A 25,150-nucleotide genomic window follows, 5' to 3' on the forward strand; every position below is an offset into this window, starting at 1 on the left:
GATGATGAAGTGTCTGTCTAAGCCGTCGCCCGCGCCGTTCAACGAGCGTTTCACTCAGGAACGTTTTTCTACTTTCAGTTTGTCCTGGCCAAGGTGATCACCAAGTTCAGGCGTAACGCCATGCAGATAACGGACAGTCGTATTCGCACGATGAACGAGATTCTCAGCAGCATCAAACTTATTAAGATGTACGCCTGGGAGGGGTCCTTTGAGAAGAAGATCGCAGGTGGGTCGGGAGGTCCGTGCTCGTCCGCGTCTGCTTCCACTCTGTTCAAACACAAAACACGTCGTGTTTCTCACAGAGCTGAGAAAAAAGGAGAAGAACCAGCTGCAGAAGGTCATTTACATCCAGAACGCCAACACCAGCATCACCAACATCATCCCGACGCTCGCCACCGTTCTCACGTTCATGGTTCACACTCTGCTGGGCTGTGCCCTCAATTCATCTGATGTGAGTATCACAACAGTATTCTTCTCTGTCCAGGAGCTATCAGCCGTATCATATGTGTAAACCATCGTTTTTCCGTGCGTCTTTCAGGCGTTTACCACCACCGCCATCTTCAACTGCATGCGCTTCTGCCTGGGTCTGCTGCCGATGTCTGTGAAGGTCCTGGCTGAGGCGACGGTGTCACTATCAAGACTGAGGGTACAACTGCTACCATGTTTGTGACTGCTGTCACTTTGGGGGCTGTTTGTTGTTGTTATTACCAAGGAGGTCACGTCTGTCTGTCTGTCTGTCTGTCAGCAGATGATCAGGTCCCTGTTAGATTTCCATTTCCATCATATGTATAAAGAACTCCACAGTAGCAGCAGTGGACTGACTCTGAGTGTGTGTGGATGTCAACCCAGAGGTTGTAGGTTTGAGCCCCCCCAGGGACTGTGGGTGGGTTTTGTTTATATAGAAGAACAAAAAGACAAAACAGTGCTCAGAGAGCATGATTTGTGTGACAATGTTACTAATGATTTGACTGCTGTGACTCTTATGTGACTCTTATTTCAACCACATCATTTCAAATGCCAAAGTCAAGTTTCAGCTCATTTAATAATGTAAATAAAATGAATGAAGAACCATCATCCTGGATGAAAACACAGTATGGGTGGAAATGATCTCCGCCAATATAAAACAGATCTGTGTTTTGTAAGTTACATTGCTTTTGGTATTTTTTTACCTGATAATGTAAAACTGTGTAAAACTGCAAACATTGACAAAAAAGATATTAGGAGACCAAAGACCAAACTGAAGATATCAGGAGCTGACAAAACGTGGCCTGTGTCTTCTTGTGTGTAGAAGAGTGTGTACGTGTGTTTCTTAAATCAGACATTAAAATAGTATGTGTGTGTGTGTGTGTGTGTGTGTGTGTTCATGGCAAAAAACTGCAGTTGCTGTGTTAAAACCTCATCAACTTATAAATTCCTCGTTTTTTTCCCCCCAGAAAATACTGCTGATCCAGAATCCAGAACTCTACCTGGTGCAGGACAAAGACAGTGACTCGGCCATCGTGATGAAAAACGCCACGCTTTCCTGGAGCAGACCGCCCGGCCCCCCAGGACCCCCACCCGGTACCGCCAATGGCACGAAGGCACACGAGGGGACTGAAACGTCCCAGAGTGAAAAGGCAGAAACCGTGGCAACCCTGAGAAACGTCTCCTTCACTCTGCCCAAGGTGTCGGAGAAGAGGACGTGGGTTTGAGGGGCGTCAGCTGCTCGGGTAGAGGTCGACTAAACTCTGTGTGATTTCCTGAAGGGCAACTTGCTGGGTGTCTGTGGGAATGTGGGCAGCGGAAAGACGTCACTCATTTCAAGCATTTTGGAGCAGGTTTGTTTCAGTCAATCCTCACGTCAGTTTTCGGTGTGTTCTTGTTTGTCGTCGCTTTTCACCACCTTCTGAATATTAGACACGGATGTGACGTCGGGACGCGTCACCGGCTTTAAACGACGGATTGTAACTCGAGTCGTCTTTCTGTTCGTAGATGCACCTTCTCCAGGGCTCCGTCACAGCTGACGGGAGGTTGGCCTACGTCTCCCAGCAGGCCTGGATATTTCATGGAACCGTTCGGGAGAATATCCTGATGGGAGAACGTTTCAACCAGAACAAGTACATGATCCTTTAAAACACGTCAGCTGATGGAATTAACAGCAGTTCATTTATCACACATACCGTATCATCTCATCATCATCATCATCATCATCGTCAAATATCATACATATCTGACTGACAAAGGTCAAATCTAGTTCTCTCTTCTCTTTGCTCCTCAAGAGACTGAATTTGTAACCAACACACGGATTTCTCCTGATGAGCATGTTGTTGCTGTGAAGGCAGAGTGTGTGTGTGTACGTGTGTGTGTGTGTGTGTGTGTGTGTGTGTGTCTGTCTGTCTGCAACATGGTCCAGTTACCACGGTTTCTCATTTACAGTGGGCACACGAATGTTTAACACGGGTGAAAGTTGCTTTTCTCCTGTTGACGTTTGACCTTGCGTCTAAATGTGTCTTCGGCAGCGTTTGCCTACAGAGGCAGAGGGAGTCTTATCTCCCACGACGGTGCTGAGCTGTGCACGTCAATGTTTAATGAGCTGAGTCACTCTGCTGGTTTTTATAACTGCGGTTTGTCGCAATCATGAGTCTGCAAAAAGTACTGTGGTAAAGGTGAACGGCTGAGAGACGCTCCGGCCCCGGTGTGATTTACACCGACCGGTGAGACAGTCAGAGAGCAGCGAGGGTTGACGGTGACCGGTCCAGTCAGGGTGGTGGTTGTTTGCTGAGGAGACCTGTGCACGTTGGACACATTGTTGTCTGTGTTTGTGACATTTTAGACAAGAAATCAGAATCTTGTGGAGTAGTATCACTACCTCAAATAGTACGTACTGTGTGTAATCTGTCACGTGTGAGCTGCTGCAGCTTTCACTTCCTTCCACACGTTCATCATAGTGATGATCAACATAGTTGCTCAGCAACAAGAAGTGTCAACATGTCTGTTATTTTCAGGCAGTGAGCTACAGTGACCGACAGGGTGTGTCCGACACACTTTGACTGTTGTTGTCTCCGTGTCTCTGTGTCTCCGTGTCTCATCGTCTCCTCGTTGTGTCTCAACAGATACAACAGAGTTTTGGACGTCTGCAGCCTCAGAGCTGACCTGAAAATACTCCCATATGGAGATCAGACTGAGGTACGGGCTGCCCAGGGCGTGAGGACAGAGGGCGTGAGGACAGAGGGTGTAAGGACACAGGGTGTAAGGACAGAGGGTGTAAGGACAGAGGGCGTAAGGACAGAGGGTCTAAGGACAGAGGGCGTGAGGACAGAGGGCGTAAGGACAGAGGGCGTAAGGACAGAGGGCGTAAGGACACAGGGTGTAAGGACAGAGGGCGTGAGGACAGAGGGCGTAAGGACAGAGGGTGTAAGGACAGAGGGTGTAAGGACAGAGGGCGTAAGGACAGAGGGCGTAAGGACACCGGGTGTAAGGACAGAGGGCGTAAGGACAGAGGGCGTGAGGACAGAGGGCGTAAGGACAGAGGGTGTAAGGACAGAGGGCGTAAGGACAGAGGGCGTAAGGACACCGGGTGTAAGGACAGAGGGCGTAAGGACAGAGGGCGTGAGGACAGAGGGCGTAAGGACAGAGGGCGTAAGGACACAGGGTGTAAGGACAGAGGGCGTGAGGACAGAGGGTGTAAGGACAGAGGGCGTGAGGACAGAGGGCGTAAGGACACAGGGTGTAAGGACAGAGGGCGTAAGGACAGAGGGCGTAAGGACAGAGGGCGTAAGGACACCGGGTGTAAGGACAGAGGGCGTAAGGACAGAGGGCGTGAGGACAGAGGGCGTAAGGACAGAGGGCGTAAGGACACAGGGTGTAAGGACAGAGGGCGTGAGGACAGAGGGCGTGAGGACAGAGGGCGTGAGGACAGAAGGTGTGAGGACAGAGGGCGTGAGGACAGAGGGCGTGAGGACAGAGGGTGTGAGGACAGAGGGCGTAAGGACAGAGGGTGTATGGACAGAGGGTGTGAGGACAGAGGGCGTGAGGACAGAGGGTGTAAGGACACAGGGTGTAAGGACAGAGGGCGTAAGGACAGAGGGCGTGAGGACAGATGGCGTAAGGACAGAAGGTGTGAGGACAGAGGGCGTGAGGACAGAGGGCGTGAGGACAGAGGGTGTGAGGACAGAGGGCGTAAGGACACAGGGTGTAAGGACAGAGGGTGTGAGGACAGAGGGCGTGAGGACAGAGGGTGTAAGGACACAGGGTGTAAGGACAGAGGGCGTGAGGACAGAGGGTGTAAGGACAGAGGGCGTGAGGACAGAGGGCATAAGGACACAGGGTGTAAGGACAGAGGGCGTAAGGACACAGGGTGTAAGGACAGAGGGCGTAAGGACAGAGGGCGTGAGGACAGAAGGCGTGAGGACAGATGGCGTAAGGACAGAGGGTGTAAGGACAGAGGGTGTGAGGACAGAGGGTGTAAGGACACAGGGTGTAAGGACAGAGGGCGTGAGGACAGATGGCGTAAGGACAGAGGGTGTAAGGACAGAGGGTGTAAGGACAGAGTCTCCTGACAGCTGGATCCTCCAGGACCAGACGACGTCTCAGTGTCTCTCTGTGTGTTGGCAGATCGGTGAGCGGGGGCTGAACCTGTCGGGGGGACAGAAGCAGAGGATCAGTCTGGCCAGAGCCGTCTACTCCGACAGAGACATCTTTCTCCTGGACGACCCCCTCTCGGCGGTAGACGCTCACGTGGGGAAGCACATCTTTGAACAATGCATCAAGAGGGCGCTGCAGACTAAGACGGTCCTGCTGGTTACCCACCAGCTGCAGGTGAGACTTCCTGTTTGAGTCCGTGGTGCGTCCGTTCCTCCTGGAGAGTCACACAGACTCCGCCCACACCGCTGCGCTGCGGTGACCTCCATACACACACATCAGGACGTGTCTGACGTCTTCCTCAGTATCTGGAGTTCTGTGACGACATCCTGGTTATGGAGAGTGGCGAGGTTCGGGAGAGAGGAAACCACCAGGCCCTGCTGAACGCCAACGGACGCTACGCTCAGCTCATCAGTAACTACCAGATGGAACAGTCCAAAGTAAGATGCAGCGGTCTCTACATCTGTCCTGTGTTTGTTTGACAGCGTGTGAAACAGGAGATAACGTGACATGGACTACGACATTTAAAGATACACACGCCACATCAACCACACTGTGTCTCCAGCAGGAATGTTGTGTTTCTGCTCACAGGCTGAGGAGAAGGAGGGGGGGCCACCCAAAGACGCTGCCCACCTGAAGGAGCTCGAGCAGAAAGAAATCTGTGGGGTCGTGAATCCAGGTGAAGGATGGATGGCCTGAGAAACAGACGTCATTTGTGGAGCCTCAGGACATCAGTGAAGATGTTCAAATGTAGAACAGTTTGTTCCAAAGACACAGAGACACAAAGTAGTATCATCAGTGGCAGCCGCCGTGAAATGATCCTCGACGGGGAAAATCACAGCAGGTTCACTGTTGGACGATCTGTGGTCTGTTTGTGGTCAGTAATCCTGCCTCATGAAGATGTGAGGAGACTGACGCAGAACCAGTCATGAGTCAGAGCGAAAATCCCTCAGAGACAGAGAAGGACAAAAGACAAGAGCTGAAAAACACGAGTCACACATGTAACAGAACAACAGTTGTTAGATACACACACACACACACAGTACACAAACCCTGACTTCTGTCTATCTGCCCGGTGCACTTTGAGACTCATGCTTTGTGTACTTTACGAGTGTGAGTCACGTGTGTGCAGTATTTACTTTACACACTGGTGATGACACTGCAGTCTTTATCTCTTCCTCTTTCTGCCCCCCCCCCCTTTCGACACCACTGGGCCTGTTTCTAGCTTTTCTTCACTTTGTATACCCCTGTGTCCTGTTTGTTTTCGTGTTCTATATAAAAAACAATCCATCTGTAAATGATGAAAAAACACTGTGGTTGTGTTTTTTCATTTTAAAACTAATGTCTAATATCTTTCCCTTCTTCCAGCGTTTGACATGACAGCGGAAGGAGAGGCTGGAACGATAACGGACCCAAAACGTGAGTCTCAAAGGCTGATGAAACCCCTGGGCTAAAGGGTGACATTGATCATTTATAATTCAGTCTGTTTCCACACCATCTATTTGACTGACGTCACATTCGAGTACATAAGTCATCCCTGTGACGACAGAAATCTGTTCTTGATTTTCTACGTCAAATCTTTTTGGGCTGTAGCTGCCGTTGAAGTCGGGGACCAGCTGGTCAGTAAGGAGTCATCTGCAGTAGGCGCAGTGTCCTGGAGAATCTATCAGCAGTACTGCAAGGCAGCCGGTGAGTTTAACACACACACACACACACACACACACACACAGTGTTTCTCATGTCTGTCGTGACTTACAGGTTACATTATGACCTTCCTCACCGTCCTCACCATCACTCTGATGATTGGCTCCACCGCCTTCAGCAACTGGTGGCTCAGTTTCTGGCTGGGGAAGGGTGCAGGGGTGAGTCACACACACACGCACACACGCACACACACACACACACACACACGCACACACACACACACACACAGGTCTTGCTACTCCATTCACAACACCCCTTTATTGACATGATACACTCCTCCAAGTAATTGAAAACCCTTGACATCAGAACGATCCAAGAACCTTCAGAACAACATCCAGACATAAATGTGTTTGTTTATTTCCAACACAGTTGGCCAACAACACGTCGGACCAGGGGGACATCTCCAAGAACCCAGACCTGAGCTTCTACCAGCTGGTTTATGGAATGATGGTGGTTGTCATGGTGACACTGGCCCTCATCAAATGTTTCTTCTACACTCACGTCACCCTGAAAGCCTCCTGTAAACTCCACGATACCATGTTTAAGAAGGTACTGTGACTGCTCACACTAGAAGTGCCTTCAGTTCCCTGAGGAGCTGTTTTGAAGTTTTGTCGTCGTTTTTTTTTTCCCAACCAGATCATCGCCAGTCCCATGAGTTTCTTTGACACAACACCAACTGGCCGCATTCTCAACCGCTTCTCCAAAGACCAAGAAGAGGTGGACACTGTGCTCCCTCTCCACATGGATCCCTTCATGCAGTTTTCTCTGCAGGTGACCTTCACCATCGTCATCATCGCAGCTGTCTTTCCTCCGATGCTGGTCGCTGCAGCAGTTATGGGAGCATTGTTCATCCTCGTTCTCTTGTGAGTATTTCTGGTTGGATTTTGATTGGAATCAGTAGTAGACTGGATTGTTCCTAACTACCAAGCCCTGATGGCATGAAAGAGATGACTTGTATGTCTGAGCTGGGGAGGAGGAAGAGGGCCTGAGATGATGTGGCCAAAAGACTGAGGAACGAGAGAGAAGATGATAGAGTGATCAGTCCTTCATCCTTCATGTAGAGTTGATGGTCACACGTCCTTGTTTGTCTTCCACCTTTGGCTCAGTTATTCATCTCAGCAGCTTACAACTGTTTAACTCTGAGGTATGAGGCAGTGCCTCCCTCCCCCCCCAAACACACACACACACACACACACACACACACACACACACACACGCACACACACACTCATAGCCGTTATTGTAGACGCTCATGATAGTGGGGGTTCTCCTTTTAGTCGTCAGTTTCACTGCGTTCTGCTTCTTGTTTTGCACATTTCTAATACTGAGATCAAATCGATGACATCATTGACCAAATGAAATATATCAGGAGATTTCCATCGAAGTAAATCACTGATTATCATTCCTTTACTTTCAGCATGTTCCAGAGGAGCATTCGTCAGATGAAGAGGATGGAGAACATCAGTCGTTCTCCCTGTATTTCCCTAACCACCTCCACCCTGCAAGGCCTCAGCACCATCCACGCCTACAACATCAGAGACAGTCACATTCAACTGTGAGACGACACAAATCACTTCAGCCACATCGTCTCTGATTAGTAGTGATGCTCAGTGCTCTCAGTGCTCCGAGTCACCGGTTACAGTCCACGGTCTGTCCACTCTGTCCACGGTCGACACGTCACTCCCTTCCTCTCTTTGCCACGTTCTAGGTTCAAGACCCTGAACGACATCAACTCCAACCAGTTCTTACTGTTCCACTCTGGGACCCGCTGGCTGTCCTTCAGGCTCGACGTCATGGCCGTCGTCATGACCCTGTTGGTGTCTCTCTTCGTGGTGCTCAGCAGTAATGACTTCATCAGCCCGGCGTTGAAAGGCCTGGTCATGTCCTACACCATACAGGTACCTTCACAAACGTCCGGCCCTTTGTCACAGACGCATTGCGAGTAACATGTTTGTGTTTTCCAGTTGACGGGTATGTTGCAGTTTGTGGTGAGGCAGTCGACAGAGGTGGAGGCGAGGTTTAACTCGGTGGAGAGGCTGCAGGAGTACATCAAGGTCAGACACAGCCCCTCCTAACGTTGAACCTGTACAGAACCTGGGGCACACCTGCTGCCGAACACGACTGCGAGGACCCCCCCCCCCCAACTTTTAAATTGCTGTCTGTGTGTGTGTGTGTGTGTGTGTGTGTATGTGTGTGTGTGTGTGTGTGTGTGTGTAGGGATGTACGTCAGAGGCTCCCAGACACATTAAGGATGCTCAAGTCCCACAGGACTGGCCAAAGAGTGGCGCCATCGCCTTCAAGGGCTATAAGATGAGGTACAGACAGAACACACCCGTCGTCCTGAACGGACTCGATTTCCTCATCCAACCTGGAGAGAAGCTGGGCATCGTGGGGAGGACAGGTTCTGGTGAGGAGTTGTTTCATCCAACTGACGGGTTGGGTTTCATTTCAAACTGGAATCAGAAACACTGATACTGAAACGTCCAGAAGAGAGCAGACATGTGATACTACATACTGTACATATGCTGACATAGTTGAGTGATGTTGTTCTGAGAAGAATATCATCTCGCACAGAGGTCAACAGAGGTCGACAGAGGTCAAAATGAGACATTTGTGTCTGTGTCCAGAACAGAGTCACACAGTGTCTAGCTCTGTGTGTGTGTGTGTGTGTGTGTGTATGTGTGTGTGTGTGTGTGTGTCATTCTGTGCTGTGTGTCTACAGGGAAGTCCTCGTTAGGGGTGGCTCTGTTCAGGCTGGTGGAGCCTCTGTTCAGGCTGGTGGAGCCTGCAGCAGGAACCATCCTGATAGATGGTGTGGACATCACGGCCATTGGTCTGCAGGAGCTGCGGCAGCAAACTGTCCATCCATCCCCCAGGACCCCGGTGCTGTTCATCGGCACAGTCAGGTAAACACAGCCAGCATATATAGAATGTGTCCAACTATCAGAGGGGGGGGGCACTCACTGATGAACGGTGTTCACATACAGGTACAACCCTTGACCCCTTCGACAGCTACAGTGACGAGGAGATCTGGGCAGCGCTGGAGAAGACCTACATGAAGGGCTCGGTACGTCCGCCGCTGACAGCTGCAGCTCACACACCGACGGACATGTTTGTTCAGTCGGACCAGCCCAACATCCTGGACTTGTGTAAGACGTGACTTGTTTTGTGTCGTCAGGTCTCTCGGCTGGAGGGGGGGCTTCAGGCGCCGGTGATAGAGAACGGAGAGAACTTCTCTGTCGGAGAGAGACAACTGCTGTGTATGGCTCGAGCGCTGCTCCGCAACTCCAAGGTGCGATGATCCATGATTATCGAACACAACAAAGACCGTCTATGTTTTCATACACTCTGTTGTCACAGGTGATTTGTTACATTGTACACAACACTAGGGGGCAGACATCAGCCCTCTATGGCAATGAATCACCTACTAACTTCACACTAACCAGTCCAGTGTTGTGTCTACTTCTACTTCTGTCAACGTGTGGCTGAAACACCTGATTTCTTCTATTGGCTGTGTGTACATTACGTACTGTATCTCGTGGTATTTGTACGTCACTAACCTCATTCAAAGCAGCGTCGGCAGCTCCGTGGGAATGTGGAGGGGGGAAATGTCTCATGTCAAACGTTTGTTACATGAAGGATACAACTGGGAAGTCGGTAGCGAAGCAGCACTGTGTGAGGCTCATCCTCCTGTGTTGGATCTCTGGGATGAAAACAGCATCAGAGGTTGCGTTACACTTCACCATACACCCATCCTCTCTCTCAGTCAGCTACACCACCATAACATCCTAGCAACAGCTCCTCACAGGCTGTGAATTGAATCCAACGCCCCTCCTAGCAGACATACTGGTAACTGTCCCCCACCCGTTGTCCATCAGATCATTCTGTTGGACGAGGCCACAGCGTCCATCGATGCAGAAACTGACTCTTTTGATCCAGAACACCATCAAAGATGCCTTCCAGGAGTGCACCCATGCTCACCATCGCCCCACCCGCATCAACACCGTAATGCACGCCGATCGCATTCTAGTCATGGACAATGGAGAGGTAACAGACACATACAGATAAAGTTTTGTGACGTTCTGAACTTCCGTTAATCACGTGTGTCCTGTGTTTGCGTCTTCAGGTGGCAGAATTCGACAATCCAGATACTCTGTCTACACGACCGGACTCTCTGTTCTCCTCACTTCTGATGGCTGCAAACACCATGAACACTTGACCCAAAGAGATGACACCCACCCAGTCATCTCTGCAGGATGATGGGTGGGAATGGAGCACATTACAGCAGTGAAGGGACGGTTCACAAATGTTTATTACATTTCAAATTGTGTGTTTATTTGTGTGTCGTCTGACTAGCAAAGACAGTGTTCTTCTATACATGATGATATATATGTGATGTATATTTAAAACAACTGTATTTATTGATTTGTCTATGCCTGTGCTTACTGCCCACTGCACATACATACATACAAATGCTAAATGCGTGTACAATCAGAAATATTCCTGTACAACTCAAGTCACAGTAAACTCATGCAGATACAATGTTGTAGCTGATGGAAACTAAAAAAAAATAAAAACAATATTTCTAAGGGTGTTTTCACTTTGTGGCAGTGAAAACCTTCAGACGGTTCAATTAAATGTGTGATGGTGCCTCAGACTCCAACTGGACCTGCTGAAGGATGATATGAGAGCCCCCCCCTGGAGAGAGCATTATGTTACTATGTCATGTTACTATAATCACTGCAAATGAAGCGGTGTGATTGTCTGAAACACATTCAGAGGTGATCTAATAGAGCATGTGATGCACATCGAAATCCATTTTCACAGGAGATGGGAATGACCTGCTGCGCGCTGTAGTTTTGTCTGCAAAACCCAACCGCAGTGCAGATTAAACCTGTTTGATTTCACGCTAACTGGAGACAACAGAGCGCAAGTGAGCTGGACGTGTTGTCTGGTGAATCCCCAGATGAAGGTGTGAAGGACACACTCACAGGACTTAATGTCCATCATTGGCGATGCCTGTGGTCTTTTTCCAGTGTTCCCTCAACCGAGCTAAAAGAGCCCAATTGGATTTGTGTGGATGTTTGTTATATGTCTTTTTTTTGGTTACATCTAATTCTTTAGATAAGCTCATGTCATTGATCCCACCCTACAGCACAATCCACCCTAAATGGAGTGAAGGTTTTCGGCTTGACATTTTATTTTCCAGCAGTGTTCTGATTGAGCACACATGATGGCACCAGAGGTCTTGCTTTTTGTTTTCTTCTACGGACTGACCTGATGATAGAACAAACCGTGTTTGTTCTATCATCTAATGATAGTCCAGTGTGTGGTTTTCCTATGACGCCGCGTTACAGCATAATGGAAGTCACAACTGTGTCCCAGTGCAATGAGGGTGGTAATGAAGGATTCACGGCGAAGAATGAAAATCTCTCCTGTTGCTGACACTGACGTTCAAATGCCAACACATCTTGTGTTCTCAAGTGGAGCTGAGCCGGTTCAGTCCCTTTCCCATGTTGGTTCCACACAGTCAGCCCCAGATGTGGCAGTGGACCAGTGTTTGTGGAATGTGGTGTGTAATAAGTACTCCCTCACTAAAAGACATTTAAGAAAGAACTGACAACAAAAATAATGGGATTTTGTCTCATCTTTGACAGACAATAACAATCTGAAAATGATCAAATGAAGGGTAAATAACAACCAGTAGTGTGGAAGAGCAGCATGTTACAATACCAGCAGTAGAACACAGTAGTGTCTGAAGTAAAGGCAGACATGAACCAAACCAAAGTCAGGAACTGCCAGGTGCCAGTCTTTCACAGGAGTTCAAACACCTGGACTCGTTTGTCTGTTTGACACCGAGGATACTGGGGAAACAGAAGGAAGAACTGCTCCTACTTCACGTTCCCTTACTGTCAGCTTGCCGCCCTGCTAGATAGGAAAATGTTTCGGGTTTGTTTTGACGGGGTTTATTTCAACGTGATAGTGGGTGTAAATCTTGAAATAACAGACACATTCGATTTAAGCAGAGTGTCAGAGAGTAAATAAACAATTATGAGCAAAAAACACATTAGATGCTCTTATCCGATGGTAAAAACGAAACCTGTGAGCTTAGTCACAAGGCTCCAGCTCCTTCAGGCAAACACTGAATAAATCATCAATGGATCTGTTATTAAACTGATAGCACTTCACATGCTGTGTCAGCGACTTGAAGGTTATAGGGTTCGCCCTTTCATATTATTTCACTAATACAAGGGACACCTGGTGCACACAGGGGTTAACTGAATACTCAAGTACATAGGTACTTGGGTGCAGTACCAAAAACATGACTTTTTACTTCACTGCATGCACGCACATACACACTTTTCACACTTTTATAGGCCTATATGTTTATTTTCTTTCTTTCGTTCTAATCATGATTGTTGTTGTTGTGACTACATTTACGTTTATTTTTAATCTAATTCTCTTTCTTTTAGCTAGATGCCCTGTAGAAACCACTACTTGCCACGACATTGCACTTTCTTATCTTCACAGCATTAAGAGTTACTACTGAGATATGTGGCATGAAGCAGTAAAACAAACTACCTAACCATTTACATAAGTACAGGTAGATGAATTAGTCAAGTGGGGAACTAATTGGCAGTGATGTAAAGACACTCATTTGTGGTAGAAGTCCTGTGTGACGCTCGGGGGGCGGGGCTTAACCTCCCCTCCGCTGCTGGCGGCTGGATGACTTTTCTCAAACCTAACGGACCGAGTCGAGGACCTGACCGTGTGTCTGCCGTCTGTCTGCTGGCTGTCTGTCTGCCCGACACACTTCAAACCACCTGGAGCTATCGGGGGGACTGACGGGTAAGTTGGAGAAAGGCTGTTAACTGTGTGTCTGCTGACGGCAGCTACTAGCTTAACGCTACTCGTTCCTGGATGATGATGATGATGATGATGATGATAGCGACTTCTAACTTATTAAACATCCAAATATGACAGAAAACACCGGCCACAGCAGTAGAGGCTTTCCACGGACCCCGTACGCCGTTTAGTGTCTAGTTTATGGCTCAACCTGTGTGTCATACTTGTTGTACGAAGAGTTTGATGAAGCTCTGATCAGGACGACGTCCCAGCTGCTAGCGGATGTAGCCCCGGTTAGCTCGGCCGGTTTGACGGGATGCTCCGTCAAAGTGTCACCGTTTGAAAAGACAAAAACAAACTAAACAAACACTGCCTCACAGTTCAGATGTGTCATAGAGTCAACGCAGCCAACAGTCACATATCAAATACTACGGTATTAAAGTATTACAGTACATTAAAATACTCCAAAAAGTAGGATCCTCTTTCTGATGGACCCTGTCTGTTTGATGATCTTGAAGACGTTCAGTGGTGACTGGGTTTGATAATCGATTGTCTCTTATTTCAATGTCTACATATATTACAGATACTGAATACAAGGAGATGCTGACCTGCCTTCATGTTCTCCAGGGACATGCTTTCATTAGAAATATTGATATCAGTGATAATTTGTTGAGTCCTGGTATTTTTGATGTGGAGATAAGTAGCTGCACACAGGTTTTGGTGTCATGTTAATATTTGCAGTGCATTTGAACGTCATTTTATTAATAATGTTTTTATTCATGAAAGTGTTTATAACATAGCGTGTTAACTGTCTTGAATGGGAAGCAGTAGGTGATGGATGTCGTTGTTTGATGTTAAACATACATTGATATTGGTAGATGGATGTTGAATATTTGATTTACCAGTTGTCAAGCTGATTTCCTGCCCACATATATCCCATATGACTTCAACCTCTGATCAGACAATAGAAGAACACACCAATCTTCATTCAAAGACAACTTGTTTGGAGACATGATGATTCACTGACTGAATGATGGATCATGTCATCGATCCGTTTCGTTCCTCTTTGACTCCACCTCTCCACCATCTTTTGAGAAGGTTGGTGTGGTTTATGCAAACTCCTGCTGACAGCCCCTCTCTGGTTCTCTGGTGCCTCGTCCCTCTGCTCTTTGTTTTCATATTTCATTAGCAGTGCTCCCAGCATGTAGCATCGCCTTCAATTAGCCTGCCTGTCAGCAGATTGGCGCTGGCTGTCTGCTGCCCTCCAGCAATTACAGTTTCCAGGGGACAGGTAATCAGGTCACAAGTCACCCCTGTCACCCTGTCACCCTGTCAGGCTGCTGGGAACACAAGGAGCCTGCACTGGAAGAAACGCAACCGTCTGCGGCCCATTAGCTCTTCCACATGCCCTGGATACTGTCTGGAGCTGTCAGGGCTCTGCTCCTGCACAGTCATAGATTTCTGTGGGACAGGATGCAGGGGGGTATTCCTCTGGATTGAGAGTAAAAGAGCCACTTGTCTTCTTTCCCAGTCTCAAAAAAGACACCAAACCTTTCTGTGCTGTAATGAACCAATGACACTCAGTAGTGGGTGCTGACCGATGAAACCATAAGTCACAGTTTTAAGCCCAGAAAACATGGGATGCAACTCAACAACTGGAGCTATTACATATAAACTGAAACATTTTCATAAATAACATTCAAGTTTGGATAATTCTCTGTCGAGAATTTAAAACCTATGACAAAATCACCACAGTTGTGATTGATTTATCTTTTGCTGTTTATATGGAAAATATAATGTAAGAGAGACCATTAGCTGCCCTGTGGACTGAATCTCCAGCTCCGGTCTCACAGTGGATGTGTGTGACAAACTGGAGACGGACTGACCCTGTGTCTGTGAGCCCTGGTGCGACAGTCTTAACGTACGTTTGCTCACTGTCAGATTGCTTTCTTTTGTGTGTCTGTGTATAGTCCCATGTTTTCCTCAGTGGTATTTCCTTCCCTAGTTTCCTTAATGATAGAATATTTGCAGCCTTGTGGTAAACAGAAATAGCAACACTTCTGAAGGACAAGCTTCTCTTTTTGCACCACAGCCTGAAGAAATAGAGGCTGCACTGTATGTGTGTTTGTGTGAAAGACTATTTCCAGCCCTCATGACTTTCAGACGGACTTGGTTTTTTTTTTTTCTTGTTGATTACATGGCCTACTCCCAGCTAACGCAGGCTTCTCTTGTGCAGACTAATGCATTGCTCATCCAGTATGATTAGCTGTGGTGATGCCTGGCGAAACTGATGACATGCTACATCAAACACAGCGGAGAGGAGGGGAGTTTTACTGGTGGCGTTGGTGGTGGAGGGTTGTAGTGGTGTGCTTGTCAACTGTCTGTGCTGATAATCATGTACATGCAGATGTGATTATGGAACAACGCATTTTCTTTCCCTTTAAGGCGTAAACATTTATGAGGATGAATACAGACGTGTCGTACATGCATTGGCGTCAGTTTGGGTTGAAAGGTGATTGGTGACAGAGATGTCCAGGATACAGAGAAACATCATGGGTTCAGTCACACTTCAAAGTTCATCCCCAGTCTCAGTCTGTCAAGGGTAAAAAAACTGCACTGTGATTAATGGACTCTGAAGAAGACAGTCGGCCTGTCAAATTTATCAGCTGCCATTCATCAAGTCCTCTGTGGAAAAAAGGGCAGGTAACAGTGTTGAATCGTGTACGCCCAGCTCCCATCTGTTTGGTACTGTGTTATTATTATTATCAGAAGTATTTTATTTTACTGTCTTCCTGACAACTACAGCTCCAGCCATGAAAGGAATGTGAATATAAGACCATATTCTACAGGGTCAGGGGAGAAAATGGATATAAAAACTAAAAGCGGGGTCTATCACCTTCACATTTTCTCTCCTCCTCCTGCCAGACATCTGTCTGCAGGTCGTCTGACCGCAGGGCCACACGATTACACTCAATAAATACTGTAATCAAATAAAACAATTTCCAAATATTAGCCTGCCAATCTACGTTGTCGCAGTCATATAAACCAGCCTTGTTGCTCTCAGTGAATTGGTTTTCCCTCATGGCTGCCAGTTCAAACAGTGTACTGGGTTGATGGCAGTTGGACTTGGCTTCATTAAATTCAGTGTTGAATTTCACTGACAGGGTTGAACACTGGAATATCAGCTGGCTCCTATTTACAACTCTAACTCAGAAAAATTGGTTTGCCCCAAAGTAAAAGTAGTATTATGAATTAAAAAAAAATACATTGTTGATGCAAAAACAATTGTTGTTGGGGGAATTTCGTTGCCACATAACTTTGACACGATGAGTATCTGTGGTTTGCACAAAACATCTGGTGACGTGATTGTCCTGTATATAGTTTGCACATTTACTTTCTTATCAACACATGAATTCATGTTGATTTGAAATAGATATGGCAAGCATGTTACACCACACCTCACAGTTATCGTGAGCTCACATTTTCAAATTACAGATTAAAAAAAAAAAATATCAGTACACTCTTCCCACCGGTGCCTCTCACTGTGTGACATTCATACTGGGGGGAGGAACTGACTGAACTCTGATTGTCCCCTGTATAAATTGACGTGAAGATGTGTGAGAGAAGAGGAGGTGTGGGGGAACGAGGTGGGGAAGGGGGTTGGTGCAGATGGTTTCCTGCAGGACCCTGAGGATAGCAGCCTCAGATCTACTTATGCCGCTTTACAACATTAAAAGGAACATATCACTTTGCTGAAAGCACAGAATTTCTATGAGAGCAGGAACAAACCGAAAACGTTAAAAGAATTCATTTCAATATCATTTAGTAGATCAAAAGACTGGGCTCAGGGCTCCAGACTCTTCTCCTCGCTCATGCCGCTGTGTGGATCTTTTCTGCACTGGCGTTGGATTTACAGGATGTGACCGATGCGTGGTCTTTTACTGAGCAGAGAGAATTTCACTCCCCTGACTTCTGCTGGTGTTGATGCTTCAGCATCCATCGATAAAGACACAGTGATGTAGGGAGGAATGGACACAGTCGGGGTCCAGGGAAAGTGAGACGAGACACGATGTACGTGAAAGATGATAGGATAATTCAGTTGTCTTAGCCTTTATGTCAATCCCAGTGATGGGGATTTTCAAATAAAGTGTGTTAACACAGCACTCCGGCTGTGCTGTAAAAATACAAAACCTAAACTTCACCTTCTAATTAACCTAGCTCACAGGGACATGTTGAATCTGTTGAAATAACCAACAGGAAGACTACGATCGTATACGTAATGTGTCAAGAGTAACATTTAAAGTGAATCTTGTGTCAAATCAGATTTTATTTTGGTAATCAATTAATAGCGTGACCCTATCAAATTCTTCAAGTAGTTGTTTTTTTTTTTTTAGGAACGTCCAAATTCTCGGAACCTTTTTAAATGTAGATGTAGACGTTCAGCCCAACAACAATTGACCAAAACGCCTTGATTTATTGAAAAAAAAATGTATTCAAAAACTATATTATTATCCATTGATTATATTAATCAGTGAAAAATGCTTGTTCTTTGCTGTCCTAGTAACTACCGACAGACAGAAAATGTAATTGATACAGCATATAAAGACCATATCCATAACTGTCATCGCACCCTTCCACATCTACGTACTGGTTCACATTTAAGAAAGGAGCAGAGAGCGGACAAAGTACATGAGAATATTAAAGGGTTCATTTTGTGTTTTGTTTCTTGTTTCACTGGAAGCATGTGGACGTTTCACAGCACAGCTTGTGTTTTTCAATCTGTGTGGGCATGACATCAGTGTCTCTGTGTTGAGACAGGAAAATCTTATCCACACAGCCACCGTCGTAAAAGCAACACAATAATGAAATGACATCACAGTGGCGGGTGATTAAATGAGCAGACTGCTGTCTTGGACTTTTTTTTACAAGTCTGGGAAATTGTGTTGTAACTCTGCAGCATACAAATGTCAGTGAATGCAGATTTCATTTCACACATTCATTGTCTGATTTGTACTTGCATGTTCACCATGGCCGGACGGAACATTTTCTGGGCTCTCTCAAACCAAACACAATAGTTTTCTTCATTTTCTGCCCTGGAGTGCAGGGTGTTACTGCCTTTGACAGTTTTAAGCTGCCTAATCTGCGCAGCCTTTAGCTGGGCATTAAGTGGCCGCACAGCCTGGAGAGAGGAAGATGAGTTTCAATTATTACATTTCAGGCAAAAACTAATTATATGTCTGACCTGCAAAGCAGCAGAGGCGAGCGTCCCAATACTCAAGAGCTGCATGATAGCCTGTCGGACTGGCTGATGAATTCATTTCAGTCTGTGCTGGACTGCAAAACAGCAAGCTGCACAGTGTTTTCTGTATTTTCTTAACAAGCCAAGAACAATGTAGTATTGTCTCTATCTAGTATTTTTTTAAGTCATTGACCAGATTTGTAATGAGACACATTTTGCAGCTGGAGTTATTAGTTGTGAGTATATATTGTGCCATGAATTATTTGCATGAGAAAATACCAATTCCATTGCTGTTTTGTATGGCTGCATCTCCATTTCCTGCAATTTAATAATAATAATAATAATACATTGGTTTTATGTAGCGCTTTTCTAAATACTCAAAGAGGCTTAACAAATGGGTTAAATGAGGCAGTCAGGTAACATGGGTAAGTTCATAAATTGTCATGTACCTTCCCAACATCAAAGAAACATAATATCCAAGAGTTGTGTCGAGGGTCAGTGGCCCTCACATGAAGGGCTTCTGTACACAGGTAACCGCTGAAACACTACAGCCAGTAAACAAGCCTGATCTCACTCCACCTCCCTCAGGGAGCAGGTCCACCACACAGCCCCACCACATGTTTATCAAGTGTACAAGTCCCCCTAAGAACTTTTATAAAAAACTCCCATTTATGAGAACTTGAAAGAATGTCCAGGCACATTCTCTGTCAGTCCACATGGCTTTGCCTCGACCAAAGAAAGCTTTCTCTCTCTCTCTCTCCTCTCTCTGTCTCTCTGCTGATGGATACAATCTAAAATAGGGACCAGGAAGAGGGACCAGCTTGTGTGTGAAGTGGAGGAGAGGAAAGACTGATGCTTTCAGGGAAGATAAAGATCTAACAAGGAATATAATCATCTGTCCTTTGCAAACAGCGATGGAACAAGGAGTTTCTCATCTGTGAAAGTCAGCGTGATCGTCTCTGCACTGCAGCCGTCATAACCCTGTGAACCAGAATCATGTTGACTGTTTTCCATGTTGCAGACGGCGGTGTGTTTGATTGAGAAGGTTAGCTGGTGCAATACTGGGTAACATCAGCTTGAAACCTCCATTGACAACGCAGTTGGAGAGACTGCAGCAGAGGTCACTGCGGGGTCAACACAATTAAAGATGAACGCGTAGTCTCTAATGAGGAGCATGGATGAAAGCGATGCCCAATTACTTTACGCGGTGTAGTGCTGAAAACAACCTGGCGCTGTGGAAGACCCCAGCACGATTAACCTTCAGCAGCTCCGACTTTGTTTGTTCTTCTCAAAACAAGATGTTATTGGAGGCCGTTAATTAGCGCTCATGATGAAACCCATTTTTTGGAACCGTGTTATTTTTCTTCTGACCCCTTGATGATTGGGTCAACAGGTCAGTGTCACAGGCACTGTATTTACTTTTGGTGGCCACGCACTTGATGATCAGGATGGTGGTTTGTTGCCAACAATGAGGATTGTTCTGATTGTCCAGATGATCCTTTTGAGTGTTTAATCCCACCGATTTGTGAAGAAGAATGATGGAATATTTTAGCAGAGACCAGTTTCAACAAGGTGCATCACCAACCTAATGTTCCACTTGCGTGTATCAGTGTACCAAACTATATAAACTCTTGTGATTCCGTCCCCTCAGCCACAACTTGAGTTCTTGGTCACCAGTCCTTACATGACAAAATGGAGAAGAATTTAGTGGAGATGTAATCAGTCCCTGAAAACAGTTTTATAATTTAAATTAAAACCACCATTAAACCCACCATGCACTTATACTGAATATATATTGTAGTGGATGGGACCTCCATTTACCAAACAAACAATGAGGACACTTTGCTATTGTATCAACACAAACGATATAAAATCCTTTGCAACTGCAGCTTTAGAAAGTGTGTTTCACACTCTCCTCCCAAAGAGTCGTCGTGCTTCCAAAGAGCCCACAAGAATTGGATTTCATGGATGAGATAAAGAAGAGAGTGTTTTCTGTGTGGTTTTCCTCTGGAGGCTTAGCATTTCTGTATCCGCTGTGTGTGTGTGTGTGTGTGTGTGTGTGTGTGTGTGTGTGTGTGTGTGTGTGTGTGTGTGTGTGTGTGTGTGTGTGTGTGTGTGTGTGTGTGTGTGTGTGTGTGTGTGTGTGGTATCTCAAATTTGTAATGCAGTGTATTTGTCCAGTACTGCTGAGATATATGAGAGATTTGTCCATGTAGGAAACTGTCACACATGACAAAGAGCCTGAGAGCATTCAGGCTGTAATGAGTGTTTGTATATTCTCCCACACCTCACTGACTTTTTGACTTTGACTGTCTCATTTTAAAGTGGATTTTGGTTGATGTTGACATTCAGCTTAGTGTTTGCGTTGTTGCAAACAGGATTGTATTGATTCTCACTTCACCCGGATAGAGTTTCTGCCTTAGTAACATATTACACCTGCATTGATCAGGACATGTCTGAGAGGCATGTGTGTGAAAGATGTGGAGCACACATTGCAGCCTGCAGCACAGGTTGAGTTTGACAAAGACGAAGCAGACAACTGGATTATGTATTTTATTTTGATGTTATATTTTGTTCATAGCTATCACAGCACACAGTCATGACACATGTCATGTCATATATATTAGGTGAGGCTAACAGGCTCTGTGGCGTATATAGAGTGATGTATTATGTGGTGTATTATGGATGATATCATGGATGTGTGGAATATTTTTTTCCTTCTGATTTGATTTTGTTTCTAATCTATGGATCAAAAGTGTCATTTACACATGATTTTAAAATAATGCACAGAGTGTATTTTTAATTGAGAAATTAAGACTTAACACAAAACGTTGGTCAAGTGATCAGTCTGTGCCTCGGAGCTTGCAGTTCACACATGTCTTGAACGGACTTGCATCACCCAAAAGCCTGGACGTATCTAACGGAGAACTACCACTCCGGCTGCAAAGGGGCAGGATACTTTTAGTACATTTTTGGAAACTTTCCAGGGGCGTTTAAGCTTAGGAATTTTGGAAATATTCAATGAATGACCAATAAAATTGTGCTAGCTATATCATATATGTCACATCTAACTTATCAGCTAGCTACAGTATCTACAGTATGAATTATCTGCAGTAGGACATCATGTGATAAGTTAACCACTGACACACACATCAAATACATACCATACATACCATAATATCATCATGTCGTCCACAGACTCAAATGTGTGGCGTCAATAGCCTTGTGCTCGGGGCTCAAACAGCAGTCCAGGCTCCTAGAAATCACCTGTGCATGTGATGTGAAGGTACAGGTACAAGTCATCAGATTAGAGTGACATCATTTTTGATGGTTGGTATAGATATTGTTTGAGGACTTAGAACCCTAATCTAGATTGTATAGCTGTGACTGAATAATATAATAATGTGTGTGAATTACTCTGTATTGGCATATATATGTAGGTACCATATACCAGGAAACCACTGTAACCCCACCCAACAGAACTGTCTCTAAGTGTGAAATAATAAAAAAATAGATGATAAAAAAAGAACCCTAATCTAGAGATCTGATCTTCTCCACTGTATCAAAATAAACCAACCATATTTCGTGCAGTCTTTTTGTCTGTATAAACACGAATTGTGAATTCTTACCAATGATTTTGTGAGAGAGGCAGCAGAGGGGATGTCTGGATTATTTCAAAATGTTTGTGTTGTGCCATCAAATCATTCTAATAAACAAGTAAATCCATGTGTCCTTTAAATCTCAAAATTGCAAGGATTCTCTCAGTGACTTTGACAGGATCAGCTGGGATCTACAAGATGTGGAAGCTGGACACGTTAGACACTGAGCTGGCGTGCAGCCTCTTGCTAACCAGTTGCTATTATAATATTGGCTTTTAAATTTTCAAGGACAACAAAACAAAGTATGAGATATGAGGAGGAGACTGTTCAATAGGAGGCTTAACAATCACTTGAATAGGAGAAGGGATTATCAATGTCATTTTATTTATTTTTCATTTATTTCCTTTGCGGTGGCCACTCAGTTGAATTATTTTACATCAAATACTCAAGTCCTCTAAATCAGAAACATTTCAATTTCCTTTCACCAATGTGTTTATCATATCTTCCAATCCTCTGAACTGGGTCTGCACTAGGGGTTTGTTGGCTCACCTCTTTGGGCTCCACATGCTGCAGTAATCCAGGGAGGGTTAGGATAAAGCCTGGCTTCGCCTCGCTCGCTGCCTCCTCCCAGATCAGATCAGATTAGGAAAGAGCTAAGAAGCTGTGGGGGGAAGGCTGAGCAAAGAAACACTGAAGCTGTGGAGAGGAGGGACACAGCAAGGTATGTGGGCACCCAGGCAGAAGGGGGAAGTGGAAGAAAGAAGGCGAGTTGTCTTCAGACTGTATGGCTGGATGCTGCTGTGGAGAACTGGGAGCCAGATAGAGAAGGTATTTGATGTATCTGGTGTAGCTGACAGGTTGTCAAGTTGTGCTGGTAGCTCAGAGAGGGTACGTAGATGATTGATCAATAACCCTGGTGTTTTAATTGGACTAAGTTCTCATATCCTACAATCAGCTTCAATAGAAAGTCCACTGCAGGATGGAAACTAAAAAGAAATACATATTTTGACCAGCTTACATGTGTACATCTGCTCTTGTGTTTCTTCCAACTCTCCTTTCATTCAGGTCAGCGCTCAACTGATCGATTCATTGACAACTGAACAAAAGTGCACTTTCTTTAGAAGTGACGTCAGTACTTTAGTATGCATGAATATGAGGATAGTTTTTCCACTCCCTGTTTTTCGATAGCTTGGGTTTTTGTTGAAACTATTGTGATCTGGTGCTTTCTACAACTATTAGTGTAAGACTAGTGTAAGTCATAGATGATATCCATTTGTTTCATTAACTGGAGTATGAACTCTTTGCTCTCTTCCAGCGAGCCATGCCCTGCTGCTGCCAGAAAAAGAAAGTCGCCTGTGGGACTATGTGTTAAGTATCGTCTCCAAAAGCCTTTACCACCCGGACCCCCACCAGTATTCTTCCTCAGCTGTTAGTGGAAATCGTTTTGGCAATGGGGAGGAAGAAGATCCAGATCACTCGCATTGTTGACGAGAGGAACCGACAGGTCAGCTTCTGTTGCTACCATTGCTTTATTTCACATCTCAGCCATTCAGCTGAGCACTTGAAGGTATCGTTAAGAGTTTTATGGTGTGGACTGAATATCCAGCAAGCACTCTGATTGCTTTGGAAGAGGAATTGGATATGCTAGTTTAGATTTCAGTTGTCAACACACATCATTTATAACATTCAGCTCGCTAACAATAACATTCCGATGCTGGTATGATTCAGTGTCCAGTGTTCTCTATCCAGCAAACATAATGTACCTGAGGTAGCTGGAGCACATGTGTAAGAGATGCAATTCCACTAGATACTCACAAAACATGATTAAATATCCAACAAGTTAGGGTCAGATTTTCAGAGGCTTTCCTGTTTTTCTTTTCTAACTGAATCCAGTGCTTGATTCCGACCTATGACAGGAGGGAACGATAACTGAATGAGAGATAGTTGAAATAAGAATAAACGGGTGGCATTGAATAGCTTCTACTCTTTTCACAGATGTGTTAGTGTTTGATTCTGTCCACCATTGATCACATAGAGCCTTGTGTGTACTGGTACTGGTATGGTTGGTACCATAGTACATCTACCATTTGAACGCTCCCCACTTCGCTTTGTAGTTGTTAGTTTGACTTTGGCCTCTGTTGGGTTTGGAATGTGGTTTTGATGGGTGGGTTATGAGGCAGAGGCATGTGATCTGTCAACGGACGCTCGAACTGTGCTAATGTTGATGGGAGAGAAAGAAAGGCTTCACCCCTTACACATAAACTGCATCCAACAAGATGAGGACAAAAATACTGAGCATGTACAACTAAAGCTGGTGAGATGAATAATATAGTTTGTAACTGCAACTTAAATCAAAAACACACTTCGCACAGAAACATACTATTTATCATTAACCTCAGTTGTCATTCTACCAGCTAATATTTCCTGTGTTTACTCCACGATCCAGAGGACCAACCAGTGAATTTTAGGTTTTAAAAATAGCTGTGGAGACTTGTTAAAAACCACATGTGTGCACACATTGAGTAGTTCCAGAACAGTTTGTGAAGGAATCCCTCAAGGAACCGTCTGTGGATTCCCTGTGTTTACAGTCTGAAAAGCTAAAACTTCCTCTAAGTTGTTTGACGATGTAGAGTGCAGTAGTCACAACTGGTGGCCGTGGCAGTAATTTGGGGTTAGCTCGGTCCGGCCGGCACCCTGTCATTAGCAGGGCGGGTCGGTGTTGGGGACACACTGCGCTTTCTCTCCTTGACGTGTACTTGCATAGCCACACTGCTGTCCGCTGGAATCCCTCGCCGTCTGTCTCCTCTATATATATCACCCCTAAAAGCACAACAAATACCAGCCTGTCTGGAAGGAAGGAGCAGGCGCTGGAAACAGGGATGTGGCTGGAAAATAAATATCTGTGATGTTTGCATTTGATGTTTGGTGTCTTGGCATTTTTTGAGATCGCCAATACCTCTGCTTTTGGTTGTGCACCATCATGGAGTCTACTGTATGTTTAGGGTCACATGTTGGAAAGTTTATTTGTGCTCTGGTTGGTCTTGTCAACAAATATTCTTTCTTTGATTGTGTAGTGAAACTGTAAGAGGCTGTTGAATGTGAAGCTGATATTTCACAGTGATATTTGACTGTTTTGAATCCT

General features: G+C 45.4%; 1 protein-coding gene across 1 annotated transcript; it reads left to right on the top strand.

The window, feature by feature from the left end:
• Positions 1-78: 78 nt before the first annotated feature.
• On the top strand, positions 79-10,543 carry LOC144739965 (ATP-binding cassette sub-family C member 12-like; the record flags this gene model as incomplete). The annotated part of the gene is given in 26 exon segments (XM_078622851.1): positions 79-226; positions 303-451; positions 539-646; positions 1,434-1,664; positions 1,746-1,817; positions 1,972-2,096; positions 3,093-3,165; positions 4,594-4,797; positions 4,926-5,060; positions 5,212-5,299; positions 5,989-6,039; positions 6,214-6,309; positions 6,379-6,482; positions 6,694-6,873; positions 6,961-7,187; positions 7,742-7,879; positions 8,033-8,222; positions 8,289-8,378; positions 8,542-8,731; positions 9,047-9,230; positions 9,312-9,318; positions 9,320-9,391; positions 9,503-9,616; positions 10,203-10,253; positions 10,255-10,371; positions 10,451-10,543. Coding segments are annotated over 26 exon segments (3,237 nt in total), but the record flags the coding sequence as incomplete, so codon positions are not given.
• Between the last annotated feature and the right edge of the window lie 14,607 nt (positions 10,544-25,150).

Source organism: Lampetra planeri, unplaced genomic scaffold (genome assembly GCF_965212315.1).
Source record: "Lampetra planeri unplaced genomic scaffold, kcLamPlan1.2.h2 scaffold_1813, whole genome shotgun sequence".
NCBI classification, from domain to species: Eukaryota; Metazoa; Chordata; class Hyperoartia; order Petromyzontiformes; family Petromyzontidae; genus Lampetra; species Lampetra planeri.